The sequence below is a fragment of the Perissodus microlepis genome, chromosome 14 (assembly GCF_051167445.1).
Source record: "Perissodus microlepis isolate ML-2025 ecotype Zambia chromosome 14, ASM5116744v1, whole genome shotgun sequence".
Taxonomy (NCBI): domain Eukaryota; kingdom Metazoa; phylum Chordata; class Actinopteri; order Cichliformes; family Cichlidae; genus Perissodus; species Perissodus microlepis.
In genome coordinates this window covers 31,239,300-31,266,782 of record NC_140474.1, presented here as the reverse complement: position 1 = coordinate 31,266,782, position 27,483 = coordinate 31,239,300, and the positions used below count along the sequence as shown (strand labels likewise).

The window sequence follows — 27,483 nt, the reverse complement described above, 5'->3', positions numbered from 1 at the left end:
TTATAGAGGCAAAAATGACTCAAAGACCTTGTCAGTGGCATTTTGTACAGCCCGACTTATGTTTCCTGGCTTTTCCACACTTCTAATTTGACACAGCCCTGAGTCTTTTGTTGAAGAACAAAAAAGTAATCCAGTAGGGATCAGCGCCGCAGCTCTGCCTGGAGAGGATAAGTAGTTTAGAAAATGGCTGATTGCATTCAATTAAACTGATGCCTTTAGAGACATTTGCTCCTCAGATGTTGTGGGTCTGTTGTGAATTTAACTGGAATATTTTTTTTATCTGGAGTGTTTTACGCTTAAAGGTAATTATTGTGAATTCTTATACTTGAAAACTTCCTAAATTAACTAGAGCTGTCAGCAGGATGCAAAGAAACACCCACTGTCCAAAATGTCTGTGTGCTGTGCTGAGGACAAAAGTCTTCACTCACACATCCAAAATCATTGAATTCAGATGTTCCAATCACAGGTGTATAAAATCAAGCACATAGGCATGCAGACTGCTTCTACAAACATGTGTGAAAGAACAGCTCGCTCTCAGGAGCTCAGTGAATTCCAGCGTGGTACTGCGTCCAGCTGTGAAATTTCCTCACTACTAAATATTCCACAGTCAGCTGTTAGTGGTATTATAACAAAGTAGAAGCAATTGGGAACAACAGCAAGTCAGCCATGAATTGGTGGCCACGAGTCAGCAGATGCTGAGGTGCAGAGTGGGCAGAGGTCGCCAACTTTCTGCAGAGTCAGTCGCTACAAACCTCCAAACGTCATGTGGCCTTCAGATGAGCTCAAGAATGGTGCACAGAGAGCTTAATGGAATGGGTTTCATTTGCTGAGCAGCTGCAGCCAACCCTTACATCCCCAACTACAATGTAAAGCGTGGGCTGCAGGGGTGTGAAACAAGGCACCACTGGAATCTAGAGCACTGGAGACGTGTTCTCTGGAGTAACGAATCACGCCTCTCCATCTGGCAATCCGATGAATGATTCTGGGTTTGGTGGTTTCCACGAGACCAGTAAATGTCCGACTGCACTGTTTGGTAGAGGACATATTATGGTCTGGGCTCGGCCCTTTACTTCCAGTGAAAGGAATTCTTAATGCTTCAGCATACCAAGACATTTTGGACAATTTCATGCTCCCAACTTCATGGGAACAGTTTGGGGATGGTCCCTTCCTGTTCCAACATGGCTGCACACCAGTGCACAAAGCAAAGTCCATGAAGAGATGGATGGCTGAGTTGCTGTGGAAGAACCTGACTGGCCTGCACAGAGACCTGACCTCAACCCTGATAGAACACCTTTGGGATCAATTAGACTGCGAGCCAGGCCTTCTTGCACTCCTCACAAATGCACTCCTGGAAGAACGGTTGAAATTTCCCATAAACACACCCCTAAAACTTGTGGAAAGCCTTCACAGAAGAGTCATTAAGCACACAATGTAATTTCTAATGGCTAGGCAAAAAGGCAGAGCATCTAGAGGAAATAGGGCTAGCTAAAAAGAGAGATTACAATTTTTAAATGCAGCAGCATACATACGTGCCACCTGGTGATGAAGCTTTTGAACTGTGCAGAAGTTGATTACAAAAAGTCCCTTTAAATAGTTTTTAACTTAATTTTTAGTACAGTGCACAACTGTTCTTTTTGCATAATTCAATTGATATTGCTCACATACAGTTTCCACAAGAGGATTATGAGCTCCAAAGAGGATGCAGTTACACAAAATGTATTACTGGCTACACAGAAACACTCACACTGTCACACAAATACAGACCCCACAGCTAGATTCCAAAACAAGTTTTTATTGGCCAATTTACAGAAAGTGCTGTAGTGACCATTCCAAAGGAAAACAGACCAAAGAGTCCAGAGAAAAAAAAAACTAAAAAAAAGAAAGAAACTTTTACACATTATACAAGGTTTCGATGTTAATTTCACCGTCCTCTTCTAAAACAAATGTCAGGACAACATTAGGGCTGATGCAAAATCCACCAAAGATGTCAAGGGGGGAGGAGGAGGGGTGTGTGCAGGAAGGGAAGTGGCGTCACAAGACCAGGTGTCACAGTAGATGAGGAAAACTCTTAAACAACATATGAGATCTTTAGATGAACATACAGTAGAGCTACAGTATACACATACAACAGGTTCTCCCAGTTATACCCACAGGACAGCTGGCAAAGGCTCACTAGGTTAGAGGAGGACATTTTCCAGTGTTTATGACTTTAACCGAACCCTTTATCAATTTCTGGCATATAGCGCACAAGCTTTCTTGTGACAAAAACATCATTTCATTGGTCATTTGTGGATTCTTGCTGCCAAACACTACAGACAAGCTGAATTGAGGATGGCTACAGTGATTAATGCCCCTTCATTTCAAAGTGGGAAAAAAAAAAACACGACTGGGTTTTCTGATCGCGTCAAACGTGACACTGCCAAATGCATTCCACTCTCTGTCCTCTTAAAAGTTGCACGAGGCGACTTCACAATCCGGTGGCCTCAAGGGTTGGCTAATGAGGTGGGATTTATGTAATGTGACATCAGTCTCTAGACCTAAATTTCTTCCATTAATGCTGCGTTTTTTTTTTTCAAAGTTAGAAGTTTGGAGAAGTTCCTCTTCTATTTTAAATTTCTTATTTATTTTTTTGCAGTGTGTATCTGATGTCTCTGTAGACACTAGCAATCCAGTTAGGAAGGCTGTGTTTTCTAGTTTAGGCCATTAGGCCACAATAAAGTGTCTTTAAATGCATAATGTGAGAGCCTGACTATTTATTGGCCTGGTCACTGTTGAAGGTTTCTGAAGGCTTGAAATTTCTGCCAAATATGATCAATACCTTAGAGCTACAAAGTAGTTTGATGGGTAACAAAGTAAAAGCTGTACCAAGATAAGTTCTGCAAGATGTGAAATTCACAATTGATATGGCTAATGTGTTGGCTAACTGCTGACTATCTACACACCCAGCAGACATGAAGCAACAGTTTAATTTATTTAGATTTGTATTATATTCACCTTATAAGTCCAAGTACATTATTGTTATTCTTTTAGCTTAGTTTTTCCCTTTTTGAAATCACTAGCTAGCGGCTAACATTTCATTCCATTAAGCTAGCTTCCGCACCAAGGATTGTGTGTTTTACAGCTGGGATTTTTGACTTTGAATCAAAGCTCTATCACTGAGTTTCTGCTGTTGTTTAATGATAGGCTGTTCTCTTTTTTTAAATACAAAAATCTCACCTAGTGCAGCTTTTAATAACCCACCTATTTCAAAGGCAGTAGCACATCCGCGAGAGCAAACCCAAGTTTGCCATTAGCCAGAATGATCTGAACACTGAGCTAAAAACACGCACGGAGGATCTGGGGCTCGGCTCTGGAAAGACTCCTGCAGGCTAAGGGATCAGGGCGTGTACATACATATGAAGAGGTGTGTTGTGTACAGGTGGAGAGGAAGGTCTCTGGTTAGACAATGTGGGGCTGACTCAGTGGGTCGGGGTCACCTACTATACTCAATATTTACAAGAAAGGAGCGTATAAAAATGTACAAGGAGACTCCTCTGTCTTTCCCAAAAACCCAGAACACAGGCCCTGTCGGCTAGTTCAACATGACGTCTGTGACAGCACATTGATCATCTTTTTTTCCCTTTTTTTTGTTCTATTTGTTTTTGAGTACCATTTAAAATATGCTATTTCTGTAAAATTACCTGGCTTTGCCACATAGGCCAGAATAAAGACTGATAAATAACATGAAGTATACAAACCAAAAAATAGTCAGTTTCTTTACTTTTGCAATTGACTTTTCCTAAATAAAGGATGTTTTGCATTTTGATTCTTATATGGGACATCAGAAATCTTACTGTGAAATTTGACACATCAAACTGAATGCATGATGCAGGGTTTCACTGACAAAAGGCTTCTCCTACAGCTCGAGTTCACTAAAGATTGCATTGGAATGGGAGAGAGATAATTCATGGGACATCTCTCTGGGAATGAACTAAATTTGGTGATCTCTTCGTCTAAGAACAACGAAAGTCATGTGATTGAGGAGCACTTTTAGAGTCATATTATCTCTTATCAGCTGTATAAAACAGGAGGTTCTGTGACAAGGCTAAGGTTAAATCACTGCACTGTGTGTGTGTCTGTGTGTGTAACTGTGTGTGTGTCTGTGTGTGGTTAAGTGTTGTCTTCCAGTAGGGGGAGATATTACCTTATTTTTAGAGCATCAACATCATAGTCTTTTTGTTTCAGCCATGTGATTTGAGTATAGATGTGTTGTAGAGTGTGTGTGTGTGTGTGTGTGTGTGAGGGTGTATGTACGTGTGTATATTTCAATAGGATATTGTTGTTTTGTCCCAATTTTGGCCTTTCTTGGTCGAGCGTTGCATCCTGGGTAGCTGGACGTCTATTTCCTCCTCGCTGTCATCTGACTCAGCGCTGGTGATGTCGTCCTCGTCGTCGTCTTCCTCCTCCTCCTCTTCATCTTCCTCCTCCTCCTCGCTGGCTTCCTCCTCTGCAGCCTGAGGCTCCTCCAAGTTCTGTGGTAAGAAATATTTGCAAAGTTTCACAAACGTAATCATCAGACAGTAAGCAAGAAACAAGAAACAAGACATGTCAGTAATTATTGCTTTTACTGGTTTAATACATTAGAGAAAGGAGACATTAGAGATGGGCAGATTGATCCAAATATTGACAACATTGATACCAATTGCTGGTATTGGTATTTGGATCAATAGTGGCGCAATAGGATCAATCCTTTGTTTCTATCCTTAAATAGAAATGGGATAGTATCCCACTACACATGGTCCACTGTGGGTACCTCCTATGCTCCCTCCCTGACAGCATCCTTTTAATTCCTGAAGTTCCCTCCCTCCTACCTCCATTGGGTTCACTGTGATCGTCAGAGCAGACTCGTCCCAGGTCACGTCTGCCTCTTTAGCCGCATCTGCCAACTTCACCTCCTGCTGGTGGGTCAGGTGGATGCGGTAAATGCCCAACACTACAACCACCACCAGGGCAGCGATACACATTACTATTACCACGGTGGCAGCACTCGGTACACCTGAGAACCAAATGAAAGGAGATCAGGGATTTAATGACTTGAAATCAGAATAATTCTGTTTGGTCAGAAAATCTTCAGCATGTACTGAATCGGTTTATTCTTTCACTTCCACGGGCACAAAATACCCAGAACAGCCAGCTGAATGCTGCAGACCTTGTGAGGTACTGTACTATGGTCCTTGATGAGAAAGCTCCAGACATCTTATAATGCACTTAAGTAGCATCTCACCATATTACTAATCTGTGCCTGCATCAGTACGCAACCCAACATCCCACCCAAAGGAGCCAAATGTTATTGTAATTTTTTTAGTGGTCTTAGGCAACAGCTATCCAGGATCTCTGTAGGTCTTTCAAAGTTTTTCTTTGGATGTTGGCCTTTTCAGTCCTTGCATCTGATCATTTTCAGAGAAATGTTGGCTTGTTTTTTTAAGCCACTTAACACTGACATATGAATCATTCAAGCATAAAAAAGGCACTAGACTCAAAGGATAAATAAACCAATGTTGTGTCTACACCTACCAAAGCATTCATTCTAAACCGTATCTTTAGACACTTCGTAACTAGCAGCTTGTTACAAAAAGACATCATTTTGTCACTTTTCTTTAGCTGAATCTATGAAAACTGACAAAGATAACACAGTTTTCACAGTGTGATTCCCAAAGAGCTATTAGCTGGAAACTTGGCATATCTCGGCACGGTGTGCAGTGTGTCCTTAAAAAAATTTGAGGAAACTGGATAAGCAGAGGACAAAAGAAGTGGCAGGCTTTAAAAACTACAGCAGCAGATGATCAGTATCTGAAAGTCATATCCTTATGGAAAAGGAAGAAATCCAACAAAGACCTGACACAGGACCTGAGAGATGTATCTGGACTTTCAGCTGATTCAACTACTGTTCACTGAAGGCTCGTGAGAAATGGTCCCAGTGGAAGGATGGCTGTCAAGAAGCCATTCTTAAGGAAGGGAAAAGGCTGAGATACGCCAGATTACACAAGAACTGGACTGAAAATCAGTAGCAACACGTCTGATGAGTCCAACTTTGAAAATTTAGGTTCAAAATGCTGTCAATATGTACAAATTAAGACGATCCAACATTGACTGTCAACAGCCATCTGAAAAAGATGGTGGAGGTTCTGCCATTGTTTGGAGCAGGAAGTCAAATGTCCAATGCATTAAAAGCACATCTGTTTAGAAAAAACACAATGTGACACTATCAGTCATGGACTGGCCTCCCCAGAGCCCGGACCTTAACATTATTTAAGCAGTGTGGGATCATCTTTACAGAGAACAGAACAAACGATATTTTCCTAGCAAAATACAAAGATTTTGTACAGCAGTGCATAGTGAAAACAGACTGCAACATCTAGGGCTAAAAGATAGAAAGCAGAAATGGTAAGAGACAAAAAACTGTAGTGCTTTAAATGGTCACTAGAGGCAGGCTCCAAATATGAGCGAGTCTCTACAGACTCCCATTTTAACTGTTTATAAAGTTATCATGTCTACAGGCTGAACTGTCTTGTTGACTTTAGCAAGACTGTTCAGGCTGAAGGAAAACTTTATGGCAGGTTAAATTTTTTATAACTAACCTGTTTGGATTTTGTTAAGCCTTAAAAAGTCTTAAAAAGTCTTAAAAAGCCTTAAAAAGTCAATCGATTGACAGGTTTGGACAGCTTTCTGCCTGCCCTCACATCGGCTGGTTCAAGTCACAGAACTGTGTTTGCGCTGCTGATGCCTCTTCACTTCAATAATATGGGACATAAGTGCACTTTCTGTGCGCTACAGACCATGCAAGAAGCTTGTGCTCCAGTTTTGGTGCATGAAATTCGGCAAACATTTTGATAGTCTGTTCAAACTAATTAGCGGGTCTCTGTGCTGCACCCAAATAGTTTATGGGGGTACCAGCTGGTGCTACACCTTGTAGCCTAAATATGGTCACTTACTGGGTGAAAAAGTGGATGAAATATTAAAATTTTAATTCAATTTTTCCTCTATATGATCAACACATGAAACGTTTCTCTTTGCTGCCACTAAACATAAGAAAGCATTGCTAGTTGCTTGCTGTTTAAATATCCAGTTAAAATTGATATGCTGGCTTGGATTCATACAAATATGGTTTGTATTGTGGTTGTTGTGTTTAAAAGGGAATTGTTAGAACATGAAAACAAACTTCAAAAAGACCAAATTTAAAAACTCAGTTGTCATCCTGCAGCTCCCCCTACTCCTCATGTGTTTAGTGGCTCTGCCCCCCCACCAGCTTTAAACACATTTAGATCTGGCCTGTATGCAGCACATGACTGCACAGATATATCATAGACCCTTTTAGTACCATACCCACAACACAGACCGAGGGATTTCTCTTGAACTAAAAATGTTTATTTCATCCACTCTGATCTCGAGCCTACTGAACTAACACGACATCTCTGCGCCTGCCCTCTCCCCACGAGTCCCTCCTGTGTGTGCATGTGTGTGTGTGTGTGTGTGCGTGCTCGCTTGCTTAACGAGGTTGAGGCTCACAGAGGACTCTTCAATTGATCATTTGATTCGCTCTAGCTCCTAGATTTTCACATTAAATCCACGGGCTTTGATCTTCACATCTTCTTGAACCTTCATGTAACTTGTGTGTCTGTACGCACACCATGTGACACACATCTTGCCGTTTGCAAATATTCTACATACGTCAGGCCGTCTGAAACTTTAGACAAAATCGCGTCACAGGTGTAAAAATGTATTGAAACATTTTATTTGTCACGTATGGCTCGGCGATTGCCCACCATCCACCTCCCTCTGCGCTCCACTGACCTCCTTTTCACACACACCCTCCAACTCTCTAAGCCGTTAACAGCATCGGCCACTGAACTCTCCAGGACTCTAAGTAGAATCCATTAGAGTGTGATGAATAATTAAATCTCATGTGTTAGATTAAGACCAATGTCTCTCCTCCTCTCCATGTTTTTTTTTTAACTTCAGATCACTCATGTGCTCAGGAGGAGGGTAAGAAGCCTGCTGCATCATTTGGGAGGGCCTCAATCACGGAGAGGCGCAGAGTAGGAAAGCAGCAGTCTGATGAGCGCTGCGATAAACAAACTAGAAAGCGGAACGGAGCGTTCCCTTGGATCTCGCCATGTTTACCCTGGGATGGATGGCTGACAGAAAAACTCTTCACAGGCACAGCAGAGGCTCCTGAGTCTGAGTCTCAGCATTTCACCCTCCGTCTCTCGTGGTTTCCTTTGAGAGGCAGTGTTTTGTTAAGTTTACGTCGACACTTTTTCCACATTTGAATTTTCCCATTTTCTAAGCTGAGCAGTCATGTATGCAACTAATCCAAGACTCCTAATACTTTTTACTTCTGTATTATAACTTTAAGCTTTGTAGCTCTGCCTTGTTTATAATCCTTTACCTTTATTGATTTCCTTTTTTTTCATGTCTCAAAATGACTTGACAACTGTCAAAAATGCAAGTTTTTGCTCTCAACTGTCAGTCAAACAATATTTCATGAACTTTACTCAGAACCTTCTTGCTTCTTTGACTTCTTTCACCACTCCTATGTTCGTTTTTTCCGATTAAAACTCACTGCATTACCCGATTTGTGGAAATACTTATTTCTATCACTGCAAACCCCACACGATGAACGCTTTGTGCGTAAGATCATTTAAGCAGCGCTCTGTGCCCCCCTCCAGGATCTGTGCTATACTTCAGTCATTAACACTGCAATATGAGGGCAGGAGTCAGGGTAACTAATGCCAAACTATTTCTGCAGGGGAGTTTAATTAAAAATGTCTCTTAGTGACTAATTTCCCTATCAATGTGTGGAGCTCTATTTGAAGTTCCTGTGCTGCCACGTGTGCCAGCTACAGTGGCTGATAATGCTCGTCTTTGTCATAGAAAGACTGAGTTTGAGTCCCTGAATTTATTTGGAGTTTGAGGAGTTTCTCTCTTTTCCTGCTATTTGTTGCACGGTTACGGTGAAATACTGTGCTGTGATGACCCCGCCCACTTTGCCTGGTCTGCTCTTCCTTTTTCTCGTTTTGTGTAGAAGACAGACAGGGTGTGAGAGGTGAGGAAGCACATCTGTTGCTACTTAGCTAATTGTTAAAACAGGCTGATTTGTTTGGTTTTCTTTGGCTTTCTTTCTTTTAAACATCTCCACCACATACCTGCATTCACATTTCTTTTGAGTTTTTGTTCCAGGAGTGTTAAACCTCAATATTATTGAAGCAGTCTCTATGTAGCTTTAGAATGAACCCCCTAACAACCACAGTCTGTCTTCAGCTGTCCTTTATTCACTATAGAGTACTAATACCTGCAATAGAGTGATAGCTCAGAATGTGTAGTAAGACAGTCTGTTCACACATTGCATTTGTGCATGCAGAGGGCTTTGTAACTAACAGCTTAACCTATAGCAGCTGGCTACAATAATCTTCAGGGATTCATTTACTTCTACAGCTACTTTCAAGTCCTGTTCAGTATGAAATTTAGTTTACTGGTACATGCCCATACTACAGTACTGTTTGGTTGGCAAACTTATACTTATCAATATACTTGATCACATTAAGAAAAGCAGAATATGGGTTGGAGATGTTAATATGGGTCATGTTAGCCTGGTGCTAGTTGGTGGCAGCTTTTGTGGATATAAATGAGATGGTACTGTCATGAAATCGAAATGACAGGATGCTTTCATGAGGCCTTACAGGTGTATAAGAGGTAAAAATAGGTCATTTGGATGGTGGTTGCCCGGCAACATGATAGGATTAATATATAACATGCATAATTCAGATGTATTATATACAAATTAGATGTTACTGTTATGAAATCAAAATGGTGGTTTTATAAGTTGTTATAGGTACACAAATGCTCTGGTAGGCGGTTGCTAGGCAACCTGATGTTTTTCTAACATCTGACATAGTTAAAACCCAACAGGTGCCAAGTATGGTTGCTCAACTCCTGATGATCTAGGAGGAGTTCACGGGCAGGCAGAGATTTCATGTAATAAAATAAGATGTTTTAGCTTTTGGTGACCTAAAATGTTTCTTTCACTTTGGACCTTTTGCTTTTTACCTTAATCCATTTCAGGTTTTTCACTGGCCTAGAATTGCTTTAACAGGTTGTTTCTGATGCTAATGACACCATAACTCTGGTTTATATTAAAAATAAAACCTGTCTTCCTGTCTATCGCATCAATAATGTATTAATAATCATAATCTATCCTGGCTGAAGGTGACATTAAAAAAAATGTCAACAATCCACCCCAGTTGCTTTTTTCTTACCCGAGCTGTGGACGGGGTACAGATCCTGGATCATGGACGGATGGTGGACCACCTGCATGTACGGAGGTGGAGCTACCACGTGATTGATGTGTTCCCGCGCTTCTCCACTGTGCAGGATGCTCACCTTGGTTGAGGACACATGAAGCAGGAGCGAGGATTTTAGAAAGTACAGCCATCAAAATAAACATTTTACAACATTCAATGTTTACCTGCACAACCAAAAAAGCCTCAACTCTAACAACTGATATTATAATCAGTGAAAAATGAAAATGAAAATGGAATAAATGTGGAAGCAAATTTATGCTGGGATATTTTAGGAGACAGAACCAAATCAATACTTGAGTGTGAACACCAGGGATGGATCAATAAGTCAAACCTTTCTCAGAGTAGGGACAGATGAACAAAGAACAGGTGTGTGTGTTAATGTGAGGCCTACTCTGACTTTGGTGTTCAAAGTTGCACTGAGGCCTCTTTAGACATGTTTAACTCTTTTACAGCCTGGGTATTTTAGAGGGTATTTTGCTACTAAGAGGCTGAAGTGGCACAGCTGGAAGGCTTGTCAAGGTTCTTTTTTAAATTCGCCCTGAAAGTTAAAGTGGAGACCTGAGCCGAGTCAGCTCAGTCACTTTGCCAGTTCAAGCACTTTGCTTCACTTGGTAGTAAAAAGCAACACGATCTCTAGTGGCACTTAGTGATATTAATGATTTTTGAGCACAATGTACATCTGTTTTATTCAAGCTGCTTGTCAGTTACATCTTCTTACATTGCCTTTTAGAAATACTTGAAGCTTGTCTGGGAGTGGGTGGGCTGAGTAAAATTAAAAGCACTGGGAATAAATGCATTAACCTGAATAATTATAGTCGAGCCCATTAAAAACAATTTTTCATACACTTAAAATATAAATTTTAGCAATCATACAGTTTGCTTTTGATTAATGAACTAGTCATTGTCTTTACATCATAAAAACTGAATGCAAATTTTCACACGGTTGTGTAAAAACAAATTAAACTGTCATTTGATGAAGAACAGAAGAAAGTCCTTACATCTGGACTGCAAGAACTTGTTAATGTTTGGCATATTGCTTTAAAAGATAATTCTAGTTTATTTCAACCTTCAATATTCCGATTAAAAAATGGCAAACGTGGCTACACTGGTCACCCAAACTTTATAGTTTCTCGCTCCACTGTAGGCGTAAATGTGTGGCAGAAAATAGTATGCTGATGCAGCTACCATGATCAATAGAGCCTTGACCACCACATGGATAGGAAACATGGAGGGTTTATATGAAAAGGGATTATAATGTATAACAAAATTCTCAGGTGATTATCAAACTAACTGGAGATTCAATTTCCGTCTAAACAAATAGTTTCAGCTATTCTCAACACATTCCCAAAGTCCCAGAGTGCCACGACACACTTAAAAAACTGAAAATCTCATGGGGCCTACCCGACCTTCATTCTAATTAAAATACACGAGAAAGTGATGCATTTCCATTTTATTCAAAATACATGAACAGCACAGGCTGTTGGCTATAAGCTGCTAATGCTTTCCAGTCACATACAAGGCTGATGGGACACAAACTTCAGTACAAGAGCAGTAAATTCACAAACTAACCACCTCCTATTAATTAACTCCAGTTTTAACTTTTTATATAAATAAATAAAAGTTTATAAATAAATATGTAATTCTACATACTCGTAATTCCAAACTGAATTTATGTCATCGCTGTGGCCCACCTGCAGTACCTTCACTAAAGCAGAGATTCCCTGGTCCATATTTTGGGAGTCTCTACATTAGTGGACAGTAACAATGCTCCCGTAAGGTTTTTTTCTAGAATGGTCAACAGGTGAATTCACTACACAAATTTTAAAATAATCCATTATGGTTTTCCTCATTTTCTATGTATACTTTTAATGATGGCTACTCTCGTTAGACGTTCATACTTCCACATAATGACGTGAATGTAATGTATGCAAGTAATCCTTTAGTCCTCACTTTTGAAGAGTACTTTTCAACTCTCAGATCTGTGAAGTGACAAAAGTGGGGATTTATTTTTTTAATTAGGCCTTTATTTATCCAGGCAAAAATCTAATTGAGATTAAAAATCTGGCATCTAGACCATGTAATGGATACAATTAACATGGCTATCTCAGGCACCCAACTCCTGCTGTTCTAAACCTTCTGTTTGCAAGTGGCAGCCAATCAGGAGAAAGCTACAGTATCTTAAAGGGAGAGAAGAAGAACTGCTTGAATCAGACAGAGGATGAACTGAAAGGCCAAATATGATATAAATACATCTTATTAAAATCTTTTCTTTATTAAATATGGATTACTTTGATAGATGCCAAAAATAAGTATGAAGAGGATCCTATCTGTGATTCACACTGACCTCAAGGCTGAACTCATTGCTGGTGTAGCGTCCGTTGAGCTCTGAACAGGTGAGGCGAAAACGCCTCTCTGTTAGCTGCCCGGGACGCCAGTTGTAATAGCGCACCTCTCGGATCACCTGCTCATAGTTGGACATGGAGTCCACGCCTGTGGAAGGAGAGAGAGACAGCACAGGTTTGTCCAGCTAGTATATGTAGTAGTGGTAGATGGGAACCAGCTAAAAAGGCATCAGTAACTTACCGTATATGGACATGCCAGAGGTGGAGTTGGTTGCATCAAGGTGTTTTCCAAGCAGAGCGCTTCGTTGCAGTTGGAGAGATTCGTGCTCTGGGCTCAGCTCCTCCCCCAGCACCAGGACATCACAGTAGTCTAAGTTATGAATGATCTCCTCCATCACTCCAGGTCGATGTGCTACACACATAGACACACACACACACACACATGCAATTTGCTATAATTTGCCCCCTCTGATGCTCATCCCAGGGGGCAACTACAGAAGATCAGCATCAGTTTGCTTTCAGCTCACTCCATCCTGTGTTTTACCAGCCGAAGATAGCGTTGGCATTATAACTTAGTGTTTGAGGTCAATTTCTATTTTTAGTTCAGAATATGCTGTTACTGCTAATGAGCTCCACTGCAGCTCTTTTTCATTCCTGCTTCTCAGCTGGTTACTTTAGCTCAGCTTCCTTTGTTCTAATCTCACCGAATGATCCAAACTAATATTCAAATACGCGGTGCCAAACACGACCAGCGTGAATGAATGTACCGTTAATTGTCACATTTCAGCAGTCTAATTGCTGCTGCCATGCCAAAAAATGTGTGTGGAAGAAAACGGTGCACGCTTTGAAGAACCATAATTCGAACAGCACAGGACACAACACCTACTCCTACTCCCACTCCCAGGCTCCAATTACCCATGAACTCTCTGAACACAGTCAGCGCTGTGAGCTGCTGTGGTACCATGTTCCTGCAGACAGCATTTCTGGGTGGCTGCTGGGGCTCTTTGACAGTCTGCTAAGCACTAGCCTCCACCTCTCAGCTGCTACCCAGCTTTCTCCCTCGCTGTAGATTCCCAAGGGAGGAAACCAGCTATGCCTCTTTTAACAGCTCCCCAGTTGAGAAGGACAGACACTGTATGTTGTGTGTCTGTGTTTGTGGGGAGACTGACGCAGCAGAGAAAAGGTAGGAAAGTGAGCAAAACGGGGAAAAAATTTTGGGTCCTAGAAGTAAAGATATGTATGCTTTTTGTATGAATTACATTTTTTTTCCTCAAAGTGCTCTGTAGTTCATGATAGAAGTATTTAACCCTATTTTAGCCTATTGTTTCAAGTTGAGATCTCCTCTTATGGGAAACTGTAGCTCCTCAGGCTGCATTCATTAAATACCCACTTGTAGCTGAATCCAAAGGTGGGTCCATCCAAGACCCTGCCCCTGAAATAAAATGCTGATTACCTTTTGTTGCATCTTATTTTAAATCCCAATGAATTATTGATGCAGTTTACTAACTGAATTAACAGGCTGGCACCAGGTTTCACTAAAAAGTAAGCGATAATGCCAAATTGAAAATTATTAAGAATGACTTCTCAAACAAACCCATCATGTAAAGGTGGATATGTCTGGCTTTTATATGCATTCTGTGGTTACTGAATTGACTGGAAATTAGAGAGTAATATATGAGTACACACACTCATTTTGAACAGTGTGGTGATGCAGTGACCTTAGAGCTAGTCTGGGCTGAGATGAAAAACAAGAGCAGAAGGTAGAGAGAATTCAAAGAAGAGAAAGAAGATAAAGAGTGCTGAATGAGTAAAGAAATTAAAACTAAAGAAAACTCTGGATCGAAGCAGAAAAGAAGAGAAAAACGATGACCGTTAAAGCAAATGGGTCAAAAACAAGTTAAAGAAAGAAGTGATGACCTTGCCTTTAAATAAAAGAATCAGAATAAGCCTGGAAAAGATACGGAAATATGAGAGAGAGAAACGAGGCAGTGCTGAGCAGGCTTAATAAAAAGACAAATGAATGACAGAAAGACAAAGCAAGGAAGAGGGCGAGGGGGTGATTAGCAGGGTCCAAAAGAAACCTATTGCATGCCCCGAAAAAGAAATATGTGATTTATCTTGAATCCTTTAAGCCTTGAGAGAATACAAAATCTGCTCATTATAGAACTTCATCGTGACGCCCTCTCCCTCACATCTTCCCATCTATCCTCCTTTTTTTCCTCTTCCATGTCTTTCTGTGGCTTCCAGCTAATCTCTTCATCCCCAACCAGAATATCTCCTTCACCAGCAGAAAGAGCTCCAAAAACTCCTGAAAGGGACACCGCTTTCTACTCGTCTTCCTGTGCCGAATTACGCACAATGGTGGGCTAAAACCTTCCTCTCGCTCTGCTTATCTGCTCCTAATTGGCTGCCAACGGCAGGGCCTGGGGCCGTGCCAGACGGTTCCTGCCTCGGTGGCCAGATCGTTGGATGAGACCAAAGCCTTCGGGATTTAAATGTCATACTCATTTGCGGTCGGGCAAGGCAGCGTAACCTAGCGAATCAGTCCTCTGGTAGGTATAGGGCTTACTCAGCAGGAGGGCGTTTGCATAGGCTAAGATAGTAAAGGGTATACCTATAAACCTGTGTGCACAGGGAAGGACTGTGCGGGCATTTGACTCAACATATTGGCAAGGTGATTTGAAAAGGCTGTCACTTAGACCCTTAGTGGGAAAAGGCTTTGAGGGAGTGTTACGGTCTAGCAAGAAGTTTTACAATGTTAAATTTGATTTGTTTTTGGTACGGTACTTTTTCTTTTTTCTCTCGTTTGTTTCTAAAAAGTCTAAAAAGTATTTCTAATCATAATCTACTGCAAAACATGAAAAATGAAATTTTAGATGCAGTTTAGCAGTGTTTGTTGGAGGATCCATGCAGTCCTAATGGTCGTCAAAAACGTCTTCAGCTTTACCAAACGAAACTGCTGTCTGTTAAGCTAGGAATCTGTAAAAATTTAAGGAATTTAAGGACCATTTTTAACTTCATTTCGTATTTAGCGGTGAGTCAAACAAAATTCAGTCTGGGATGCTGGTGATCATGAAGTTACGTACGAGTGATGTACAATGAACGTGACGCGTGAAACACAAACGGAGAACGTAACATCGCATTCACAGAAGGATGATGAAATGAAACAAGATATATACAAAAATCAAAAGAACTGGGATTTATAATAAATCCTTTAAAAAAAGAAATAGATGTTATTAGTCACTAAGTTTCATTAAAGCTGGCCCACCTGTTAAGTAGGAGGCAGGGTACATGTAGATATATAAGCTGTGTCCCAATTCCTAGGCCGCATCCTTTGGAGGCCGCATTTGAAGGCTGATTATGTCCCAGCCAGGCGATGAAGGCTGCCCCAATTCAAAGGCTTCTCCGACAAATGTGTCCCTCATTTTCCTGAATTTGAAGGACAGGTCGGGTGTATCCTTCGTGGCCCAACCTATCCCAGAATTCATAGCGTGGCCCAGCCAATTCCAGTTCCCAACAATGGCGGCAGTTACTTAGTTTTGATCTTAACCATATTACTCTTACTGGGTCACAAAATAAACTTTTAAGATATTTTCAGGCGAGAATGTAGCTGTGTAAACTTCAAATATCTGCTCAATTTATCAAGACATCACATATTTGCGAAAGTGCTCCGACGTTTTTGGAGACGTCTGTTACCCACCAGCTTGATAGCTAGCCGGGGGTTCAAGGCTCACTAGAGCCGGTGAGAACAGCGGACTCCCGGCACATCGTTTTCAAACTCCCTGCGGTCTTTTGCTACTCAGGTTAAACATGATATACAAGTCACCTAGATTCAGTGTTTTATTTGTTCCCCAATAAATCGGTTTGGCTGAGATTAAAGTTATAGTTTTCAGACAGCTGAATGAACATCAAGGAGAAAACTGATTAAACAGAAGTGTGAGATGGTAGAGAATTTACTCCAGTGTGCTGTTACAGTTTAGGGAGCAAGGAGCAGACGGCTGAGTTTATTAAAGTCCACCGAGACAGCTGGTGATGCAAATCTGAAGGCTAGACCGTCGCATTAAACAGCCTCGCACTTCCAGCCTTCTCGGTTTTCAAAGGACCCGGCCCACATAAACCACGAAGGCTGTGGTCTACTTAAAAAATCTGTTTTTTAAATTGATTTACATTTCTACTATTTTACTATGTTTTATTATCTCTGAGTCAGCATAGAAACAGACAAGTAAAGGGCTTATAAGTGACTCAGAGCTACACTGCCACAAGCTTGACGTCATCGTTTTACAAAGGAACAAACCAGCAAAGAATCATTCATTGCTACTGCAGTGGATTGGTCAATTTGGTACCAGTTCTAAACTGCAAGCTTAGGTGAGGGAGGTGTTGTTGAAGGTCTTTCATTGTAGATCAGGGATCTGCACACCAGTGCCCAGTTTTGATTGATCCATTTCTGACTTTGTTTTGGGACCTTCCAGTGTGCATACATGAAAAATTGTAGTAGTAGCAAACCCCAGCACAGAACATACCAGGTGCAGTTGACAACAGGTATGACTGAAACTTCATGAAAATTGGGGATGGGTTGCTAAGTGGCTTGCAGATGTGTGCTAAGTGCAGGCATGCTTCTTAAATTTAAAAAGTATCTGGTGTGGCCTTGCGCTGACACCATCTGGTATGATTGACTTGGTAGACTAATATTGTGTTTGATTAAAATGAGATAATGAAATTATATTTTCTGCTTGAATATTTATTTGCAGGACCTCCAAAAGAGTTAACAGTTTGCGAATAAACAGCGGGAATACTACTTCAACCTCTGCTACAGTCACATAATGCATGTGTAGGTTTATATAAACCTTTATTCACATTTTTTGGCGATGTTGTCAGTCGTATGGAGTTAAAGCAGCAGTTTTATTGAAGTTTTATTGCATCCTGTACACGTTAGAGAACTTGCCAGTGTGGGAGAAAAAGCCCATCTTTTGTTTCCTCGAGTTTGTATTGTGCACAGATGTACTAGATGAAAGAAGAACTCGTTGCTGCTTGTTCAAAATCTCACGAGGCATCGTGAAATGTTTCAGCTTTCTCTGAAGGTTTGTTTTGCAAGACAGTTGGCGCTGAATAGGCTATGGAACTTCATGAATGAGTGAACATATTATGAATATGAAAAAAAAGCTAAAATATTTAGCTGAGACAGATTTCTACCTGTGGGAAGGAGTGCATATCCCACTTTGTGAAGTGTACACAAAGTTGCACTTTCTGGTGTGAAAAACTTATTGTTGAGAGCATTATTTAAAATGATCAGAAAGTGACATGTAGCTTTAAAAAATTGCTAATATGAGCCCACACATACAAGAAAACAATCAGGATACTAAATTAGAGTTTTCCTTTCCTCTTCCCCGAGTGTGAAATGATCTAGTCCACCCCCACCTCCTGATTTCAGCCTCACGGGTAACCCCTCACTGGCTCTCCACCCGCTGCTGCCCGTGGTCAATTGTTTTCCACACTTGCCATACTGGCATAAGTGTCTTACCTGTGTGATGTGCAGCGGTGTCTGCCCTGGTGACTGTGCTGATGATGTGGAGGTCCTGGAACAGAACAATCCCTCCTGATGCTCTGAAGTCGGAGGCTGGATGGCTCAGTCTCTCCACTCCGCTGATTGTGATCCTGGGTTCACTGGGCTGAAGCACCATCACCACTGCCTCAATATCTGGGATGGTAATACACGTGTCTTCACCAAAACACCTGGACGCAGAGAGGCAGAAGAGTGAGAGAGACTGTGCGAACTCAAGCTGGAATTAGTGTGGTGTTTTACTGCATCGCTCCGTTTAGCTGTAGTGTGAAGATGCTGTTTGGTTACTCAGATTTTGTGGAGAGACCGCTATACGATACAGATCAGATTTTGAAAGTTTTGGACACTCCACACAGCTGATGAAGTCAGAGTGAAGACTCCATGTGGTGAGCATGGTTACAGAGATTTGTAGGTATGGGATAACTGCTGGTGAACTTTTTAAAGCTCTGTTTTAATTTCTGTTTCATGTAACGAGGGAAAGTATCTTGAGGCCTCTGATGGCAGAGTAGATAAGCATTTATTGGAACATAAGAAAATAGTACAAAAATACACAAATAATGCAGGAAATACGGAGCTATACTCGTGCTATAATAAATGTAAATGTGTGTTCTGCAGCCCACACAAACCTTTGATCACACTTCTGAATATTTAACACCTGTGACTAAAATTTGCTATTTAAAAGGAGCAATTATCTTCAATCCAGTCAATCCATCCACACAATTTAATGTCATTTAATGTAATTCCTCCACAACAATGAGACATTCTGGTTAAGAAAACAAAAAAACATGTCAAACGTTCAAACAAAATTATCCGTATTTTCCTGTAAATACAAACTTGATGCTGGCCGGACGAGACACCGGACAGTGATGGTGATGACGGTGATGATGACTAATGGGTGCTGTCCCGCTCCTCCAGCCTCACACAAGTGTGCAAACACTGAGGGCTCAAACACAAGCTTTCTTTGGGATCAAATATAGTCCAGTGACATGTATTTTTGAAGCATGTGCTCAATCTTCTCTCATTTTAGCTAAACGCAGATCATTTTAATCGATTTTCAGAAGTTTCCAGAGCGTCATACATCACGCCAGATGCCCCGATTTGCACAAAGTAACCTAGACCTCATCGTCATGCTAATGAGGAGCAGGTAATACAACTATACCAGAATCCAACGAATGGCTGATTTGACGAACGGTCCATGGAAATGTAGAAATGGCAGATCGTGTGGACACATACCATGATACCAATGTTACTGTGACACTGGGGGGGTAATTTTTCTGGGGGTAGCGCAGGTCATCTATTAATTAGAAAGTTGGTGGTTCGATCCCTGGCTGCTCCAGTCTACATGCCAAAGAGTCTTTGAGCAAGATACTGAACCTGGAGTTGCTCCTGATGTGTTCATCAGAGTGTGAATGATTGTGAGTGTTAAACAGAAAGATCTGCTTGTATGAATGTGTGGGAATTATTCGTGCTTTAAAGTAGCAGAGCAGAAAAGTGCTGCATAGGAACCACTGACCACAGTCTTCTGTAGATGTTAAAGTTACCGATCAGCAGCGTGTGACTATATTTTGCCCTTTTTAAATGTTGACACTTGTCCTTATTTCAGTCAAGATGTTTAAATCCTAAGGAGTAGGTCACTGAGAGTAAGCCACATACTCTATAACAGCGGTCTCCAACCTTTTTTGCACCAAGGACCCGTTGATGTCTGACAATATTTTCATGGACTGGCCTTTAAGGTGTCGCAGATAAATACAATAAAATAAAACCAGTACCTATACCAAAAAAAAGAATATTTATTCATAAAACACGGGAAAAGACCCAGGGGAACCGAGCTAACGATAAAAACGATAACAAATAATGTTAAAAACTGATAAAAAAAACCCCTGAGAACCATCAATTTCACACCCGAGCCTCAACTCTTGTGGCCCGGTACCAAACGACTCACGGACCGATACAGGTCCGTGGCCCGCGGGTTCTATAAGGACTATCCAGCTGATACACAGCACCAAAGTGTGACAGGAAAGTGCTTAAAACTTATTTTATAAACATTTTGGCCCTCAGACAAACTGGCATACACCTATGCAGCATCACAATGTAAAACTATAGAACTTTACAGCAACTAATAAAGCTTATCGATGGCATCAAGCCCTCTCAGCTGTGCTCAAACCACAGCTGTGTGGTTCAAACCCAGACCACAGTGCGTGCAGTTATTAAAGAGGCAAACTGCTCCATCCTGTCAGTGCTTAGGCAGCAGACACAGACCTGCTGCGTTTTCACTCGTGCATGGCTGCCTGTCTGCGTGTGATAGCATGCCTTTAAATGCCCAGCGTCCACTGGCAACATTCAATGCACAGGCTTGGATTCGAGCTCGATAGCTGAGAGCTCACAATACAGTCACGCAGAGAGAGAGAGAGAATAACCCAGCACACACACAGATCTGCCATATTCACCCACACATGTTCACACAAATGAGGGCAGGCATCTGACGTGCAGCCCTTCTATTGCATTATTTGATAAACACAGCGCAGTTTGCAGATCACACAGAACGCATGAGTTATTAAACTGGGAAAAGGCTAGGACGGGCTGAGGCTGTGTCGAGGCGGAGGACTGAGCATTGCGGGGGAAGGAGAGGTAGTAGAAGCACTGAAAGCTGAGCAAACAAGCCAGATTTTTGTTTTTACATTTCACCGAAGGCCTTTCAAGCACACAAACATCTGTCAGTGGGAGGGACATCATTGCCTTGTCTCACTGCTGCAGCTCTGTAATGGGCTATGAGAATTCATAACTTTTTTTTTTCCTAGATTGGAAGTCTGGGCTATACGATTTCAGCTGTTATGCAGCCTCTATTTTCTCAGCTACATTCTCATGTAAATGATTCTGCAATGCTTGAATGTACTTGATGAATCTGTATATGTTGGGTCACCTACAGCTAGGTTAGAATTGTTTGTGATTAGCATTAGAAAAGCTGAAAGGAGACGGTAGATTTGCCAAAGAAAAGTGAAAAGTTTTCTTTAAAGTAGTTGCTAGAACAATAACACAAGTCAGGTATTAGTGATGTTGTTGATGTTGATGCAGAAAATGCCCTTTAAGGGGTTTTACTGTGTGTGCACGACAGGCCTGTCATGTCGACTTGATTAATCAGCCTGGCTTTACAAGTAGCTTTTAATGAACACGAAATGGCTAATTAAATACCGTACTTACATGCTCTTGTAAACATCATATCAGGGCCAACTGGTTAAACAAATGTATCAAAATAAATAATTATTTACACTCTGAGATGAAGATACATAAATGTAAAGTTGTCATTCTTAAGAAAAATGTAGTAGGTATGAGTATGGTAGTTGTGTAACCATCGTACTCTTGTTTAACACACTCCTTTAAGTTGCTTATTAAGCCGAGCAATTCTATTTTATGACTTTTCAGAACTGCTAATTAAATTAAGTTATATCTTTAACTTATTTCATGAAGAGCCACATTTTACACACACACACATATATGTATATATATATTAGGGGTGCAACGATACTCGTATCGATATTGAACTGTTCGATACAGTGCTTTCGGTTCGGTATGCATATGTATCGAACAATACAAAATTTTTAATTTATTTGATCAACTTTTCTTCTGACGATGCTGTCTGTGTTGAGCGCTCAGTGGATCTGCATTCGACTACTCCCCCAGGCTGCACTGTCGAGTGCAGATCCACTGAGCGCAGTGTGCTCTTGTGTGTGTGGGGGGGCAAGCTAGCGAGACAGAAGCTAAGCTCGTTGCAACATGGCAACTGCCTCAACCCTACCTGAAATTGAACCTCCCCCACCCTCATTCAGATCTGGCCTTTGGAACTATTTTGGTTTTCATGTGACGTATGACACTGATGGTTAGCGCGTCATGGACAAAAGTAAAACAGTATGTAGGATGTGCCACGCAATGCTCAATTACATTTGCGGCGTTATGGCGTTAATGTCATTTTAATGAGATTAACGCTGACAGCACTAGTGGGAACACAACGAATATGACTGCACATTTACTCCGACATCATCCTAGTGCAAAGACAAGTGGAAGCAGACAAAAACAACAAGCACGCATGCTACAAACTTTACCCGAGTCATTTAGACAGCCGTTAGCACATGATTCTCCTTATGGGGACCTGATATGTTTAATATGCTGATGAGAATATAGCCCAGAAGAAGCGTATAGTATAGCTTTTATTTTGGAAAGAGCCATTTCTCTGTAATAAACTCTCTTTTCCAAAGATGAGTGATTTCTCGATCAGATAGATTTATTTTATTTTTTAATTATTTTGTTGTTTCAGCAACATTAAATTTAAAAACTGTACTTTTGAGTTAAAATATATATTTATAATTTTAATTAATGACAAATTAAAAAGGCATGGACACTTTTTTGTATCGAAAAATATCGAACCGTGACACCAAAGTATCGAACCGAACCGAACCGTGACTTTTGTGTATCGTTGCACCCCTAATATATATATATATATATATATATATATATATATATATATATATATATATGTATACATATATTTTGCCTCAGACAGTCAGAAATATAATTCAGATCATACATTTACATATTTTTGTATCTATAAAAAGACTTTATCAAAGGTGTGAGCATCACAGCAGATGCCTTTGTGTCAAAGTAGCTGAAGATAAAACACAGGAAAACATGAAGGTGATTTTCCTGGCCTGGGATTTTATAAAAATATTCTGCAGTACATCAAAAACGAAAGAAAACCATTAATCAACATATGAACATTACCTCTGAAGTTACAGCGGTTTTATTAGAGATACAGCTAAGCATTTTGCATAATTTTAAAAAGTTCAAATTTGTTCAGAAGCCAATTGAACAGCAGAAATGAGGCTTTCTTTTCGGAAGTAAGTAAAAGGGGAAAAAACAGCGGCAGACAGCGCTGTAAGAACGGTAGACTTGTGCGTAACAAGCAAGCGAATAATACAGAAAACAGATTTTTAGGCGGGAAACTGTTCTTGAAGTATACAGAGAGAGAGAGAGAGAGAGAGAGAGAGAGAGCTGTGCATGAAGTGTGGTGGAAGCAAAACAGCAAAAGTCAGAGGGAATTCATGACGATGTTTTTGTGAAGCGTAGTTTGGATCTTCTTTTGCTGCTGGTTCGGTCAATAATGTTTGGAGAGAGATAAAACTAACAGCTTTAGAATCAGCGCAAAAAAGACGTAAACACAAAGCGTGGACCCGCCAAAACATCAGAATCAGCGAGCTGTCGGCTTTCAGCCCCGACCGTGTCCGTACCGTCGGTGAGAAAGGCGACATCTCACTGATTCTGATCCGTCGGCGGGTGCTTTGTTTTTATATCTGTGCAGAATCCGTGTACCTGCTCTCATTTACTGTTTTAGCTGTTTGGTGGTTCTTGAAATTTTGTGAGGTTTAACCTGAGATTCTGGCATTAACGCATATGGTCACCCACTAAAGTTGTTCCCTAATACTTTAACTGTTGCAGTAATCTTCACATCATCAGATCTTTGTCTTCTCCATGCACCTTGGAAGTAGGTGAAGTTGTGCCACAAAAATGTGTTGGCTTTCTCTAACGTTGCAAGGTCTTCACCTTTCAAAGACCTGTATAAAGCTCATACTGGTGATTGTTGTTGTGAATTGGCTCAAAATTGAAATCAATTATGAGCAATCACACATGCTTTATGCCATATTCTGAATAAGAATAAGAAAACATCCTGCTAATTAACAGTGTGTGTGTGGATGTTGACGTAGAAGAAACCAGAAATGAACTAAATTAAACTCATTTGTGAGTTTTTCTTTAATTTATGACAAATACAACATGTAACACACCTATTAGCTGATATATTAGCTGAATTGTCAAAATCACACGGATACATTTTCAAAAGTCTTGAATGTAGTGCTATCATTTAAAAAATGGAGCAAATTCATTTTCACTTTCTTGACACAAAAGACTGAAACAAAAGAGAAAAAACCCTCTTAAACTTAGCCTAACAGCAGAGAAAAACCTGACTGCAGTCTCTAATCCTCTGTAGTCAGGGGCATGAGGCCACAGTTTGGGACAAAAACAGGTTTCGGGGCATTGTGTAATCTTTCCCTTTCTTTCCTATGGTTATGGCTGGTGTTATGTGTCTGTGTGCCTGCTTGCAGCTTGGGCACCAAGCCATTGTTGTGAGCAGTGGGAGATACAAACTCAGTGATGCGGGAAGTCGGCTGCTGCGTGGGCCTGCAAAACACACACACACACACACGCAAACAACAACTGGAGCCACGCCAACTTAATTATAAAGAAATATGACAAGGGAGCTTAAAAGGGCTGTTGCAAAGATTAGCACTGGATACTTTTATTTGCAAGATGCTTGGAGTAATTGCAGTTATTAGGTGTCAGCACAAAACAAATTTAAATGCATTTGGAGGAATCAATTATCATCTCTGTTTATTATGTGAAGAGCGATACTTTCCGCATCAGTCAAAACGGGAGTTTGTTCCAGCACTCGCGGACACGTCGTGGCAGCTGGCCATGTTTCAGCCTCCCAGTGTAACCGAGTCTGTGAAATCGCCCGTGTTATCAACTAGACTGTACACAAGGATTTACTGCTGGAAACTCACAATGGCTCACAAAGAGACTTATAGCCACAGGCTGACCATTAAGCAGTCTAGGAGAAAAACTGAGGTCAGTCAATATCAGTCAGGAACTAAAGGTTATGAGCAAAGCCCCCTTACATTTCTTATTTTGTCAATAGAGGTGTTCTTCTGTAAGAAGAGTCAACTTTAAACAAACATGTTTAAATTAATAAATCATAAATATAATGCAGAAAAGACCATATAGAGTATTGAATTAAATCTTAACCTGACCATAAATGGACTGGCTTGTCTATTTATGGCACATTACCATGCAGGGAGTAGCCATCAGTAGACAGTTACACCGTGACCACAGACCAAGTGGTCAGCAGCAATATTCAGGTAGGCTGTGATATTTAAACGCCCTTCAAAATGTATGAATATCCCCCACACCAGCCTGAACCGCTGATACAAGTCAGGATGGCTCCAAGCTTTCATATTGTTTATACCAAATTCTGACCATGTTGCCTCACAGCAAGAAGACTGTCTTAATGTTGCAGCAGAAATTGAGACTCATCAGACCAGGCAACGTTTTTCCAATCTTCTATTGTCCAGTTCTGGTGAGTCAGTGTGAACTCTAGTCTTTGGTTCCTGTTTTAGCAGAAAAGGAGTGTCACCTAGGGTGTCCTTGACCATGTCTACATGTACGTAGTTGCTGCCGTGTGATAGGCTGATTAGATATTTCTCTAAATGAGCAGTTGAAGACCTAACAAAGAGACCAGTGCCCAGTGTGTCTGGTGCTGGAGGAAACCTGAAAGACCACAGATTACACATTAAACACATGCCTACAACATGCCTCATTCACCCATTCACTTTTTTCTATAAATATGTGCTTTCTATCTAACATTTACACACATCCATACTCCGATGGATGTACCTGAGAGCAACTTGGGGTGAGTATCTTGCCCAAGGATATTAGGCATCCATACTGGAGCAGCCAGGGATCGAAACACCAGCCATCCAATGAGTAGATGACCTACTCTATCTTCTGAACTACAGCTCAGCTGTTTTGTCTGTTCCATGTCCTTGCTTTTTAAACTCCTCTAGGTACCAAGAAAAAATTGTAGGCTTGGTTAAGAACGTGTCAGCCCACAAACTTCAAACCTAACAGGAATCTCTTGGAGACACTTGTCTGATTTAAAAGACACTCGACACAGCAAAGCTACAACTAGCTTACAGCTGGCTTCATGAACCTTTCTTTGCAAGACTGTTTTGACGGGTAAAAAATGTCATGTGCTCCTACACTGAAATTATTGGTAAGTTGAGGTCACATGGCAAACAACCAGACTTTCAGTTTACAGCTTGCATTTTGCAGTGATTACTACACCACTCATTTAGTCCTCATATAAACATGACATGCCATTTTCATCCTACTACGTAATAGCTGTTAAACTTTATGATCTGATTATAGCTTTGTGTGGTAAAGCAGCTTATTAGCCCTGTTATGTTAGTCAGAGTCTTCTAGAAGAAAATCTTTATAGTGTGTGTTTTATTATCAGACTGCTCGTATATAAACATATACACATCGCTATCACTCAGAGTGCTCCTGCTGTTACGGAGAAGCATAAAGATTAAAGTCAGGGTAGCAGAGCTCTAGAACTAGCTCATATAGTTGGAACGATGCTATAATAACTACCAGTAATTACTGACATTTAAAAACATCATAAGTCGAGATAGACTCCCACACAGATATAGCTACAGTGATTAGTATTAGACTAACAACCTGATAAGCATTCCTTTCTGAGGTTTTGCAGGCATGTGACCACCATTCTGGATGCCTGAGATTCATAGTGACAGTGTAAGAGCCCACTCACACATGCCTAGAGACTGGTCCATGACCATTTGTTAACCAGTGGTTGTGAGGGAAAAATGTATATTTCATTACCGGTTGCTGGAGGTTGATGGCAGTCGCTGGGGAAATGATTGCTAAATCCCCAGGCACACAAGCCTACGGACCAGTAAGTGACCACCATGGCAACCACCTATCACTAAGGAAAAACATGTATTCTCTAATTGTTTGGAAAAATCCTCACTGGGATTGCTTTGGCTTTTAGCATTTTGCTGCGGTTGTACTTTAAATGAAAGTGAGTTGTCCAAGCTGTGCTGACACTGTGGGAAGTGCAACACAGACCAGAAGACGGTCTGACCATCAGAATAAAAGTTGCACCTTATGGCTAGTAGTTAGCAAGTGTTTGCAGACAAACGTAAGAAACTGCAGCCAACTGTAACAATTTGGTAGCAACCAAAGCAATGACGAGGAGGTTTTTGGCGTAGCACCTTCTTCGAATTTGATTTCACACAGCTAGAGTTGGCAACACTGCAAGCCAAGCGGGAGAAAACATTTTTACGTCCCATTTTTCAATTGTATCACGTCCAATATAACGGACAACTTTCTGCTCATGACGTCACATCATAAAACTCCATACCTGACCCACAGATTCAGTCATTTTTATTCCCCTATGTAAATACATGTACAGCAGCTCTGCCAGCTTTTACATTTTCCAATTTTATTGTCCACAGACACCACAAACTACTATATTCTTACAAAATGTTGAACTAATATTGCAAAATGGTCAAAACTGTCATTGTTATCACTGGTTCTGATAAACTGTATCTTATCCTTC

General features: G+C 40.9%; 1 protein-coding gene across 1 annotated transcript in view; it reads right to left on the bottom strand.

Moving 5' to 3' along the window:
* Positions 1 to 1,772: 1,772 nt before the first annotated feature.
* Positions 1,773 to 27,483, bottom strand: part of LOC146374219 (calsyntenin-2-like) — a 314,916-nt gene continuing 289,205 nt past the window's right edge. The window contains exons 12-17 of the mRNA XM_084951267.1: positions 18,201 to 18,412; positions 12,924 to 13,094; positions 12,685 to 12,830; positions 10,296 to 10,419; positions 4,851 to 5,035; positions 1,773 to 4,511 (exon numbers count right to left, since the gene is read on the bottom strand). Coding sequence (XP_084807393.1) covers positions 4,305 to 4,511; positions 4,851 to 5,035; positions 10,296 to 10,419; positions 12,685 to 12,830; positions 12,924 to 13,094; positions 18,201 to 18,412 — 1,045 coding nt within the window. The 3' untranslated portion in view covers positions 1,773 to 4,304. The remainder of the gene's footprint in view (positions 4,512 to 4,850; positions 5,036 to 10,295; positions 10,420 to 12,684; positions 12,831 to 12,923; positions 13,095 to 18,200; positions 18,413 to 27,483) is intronic.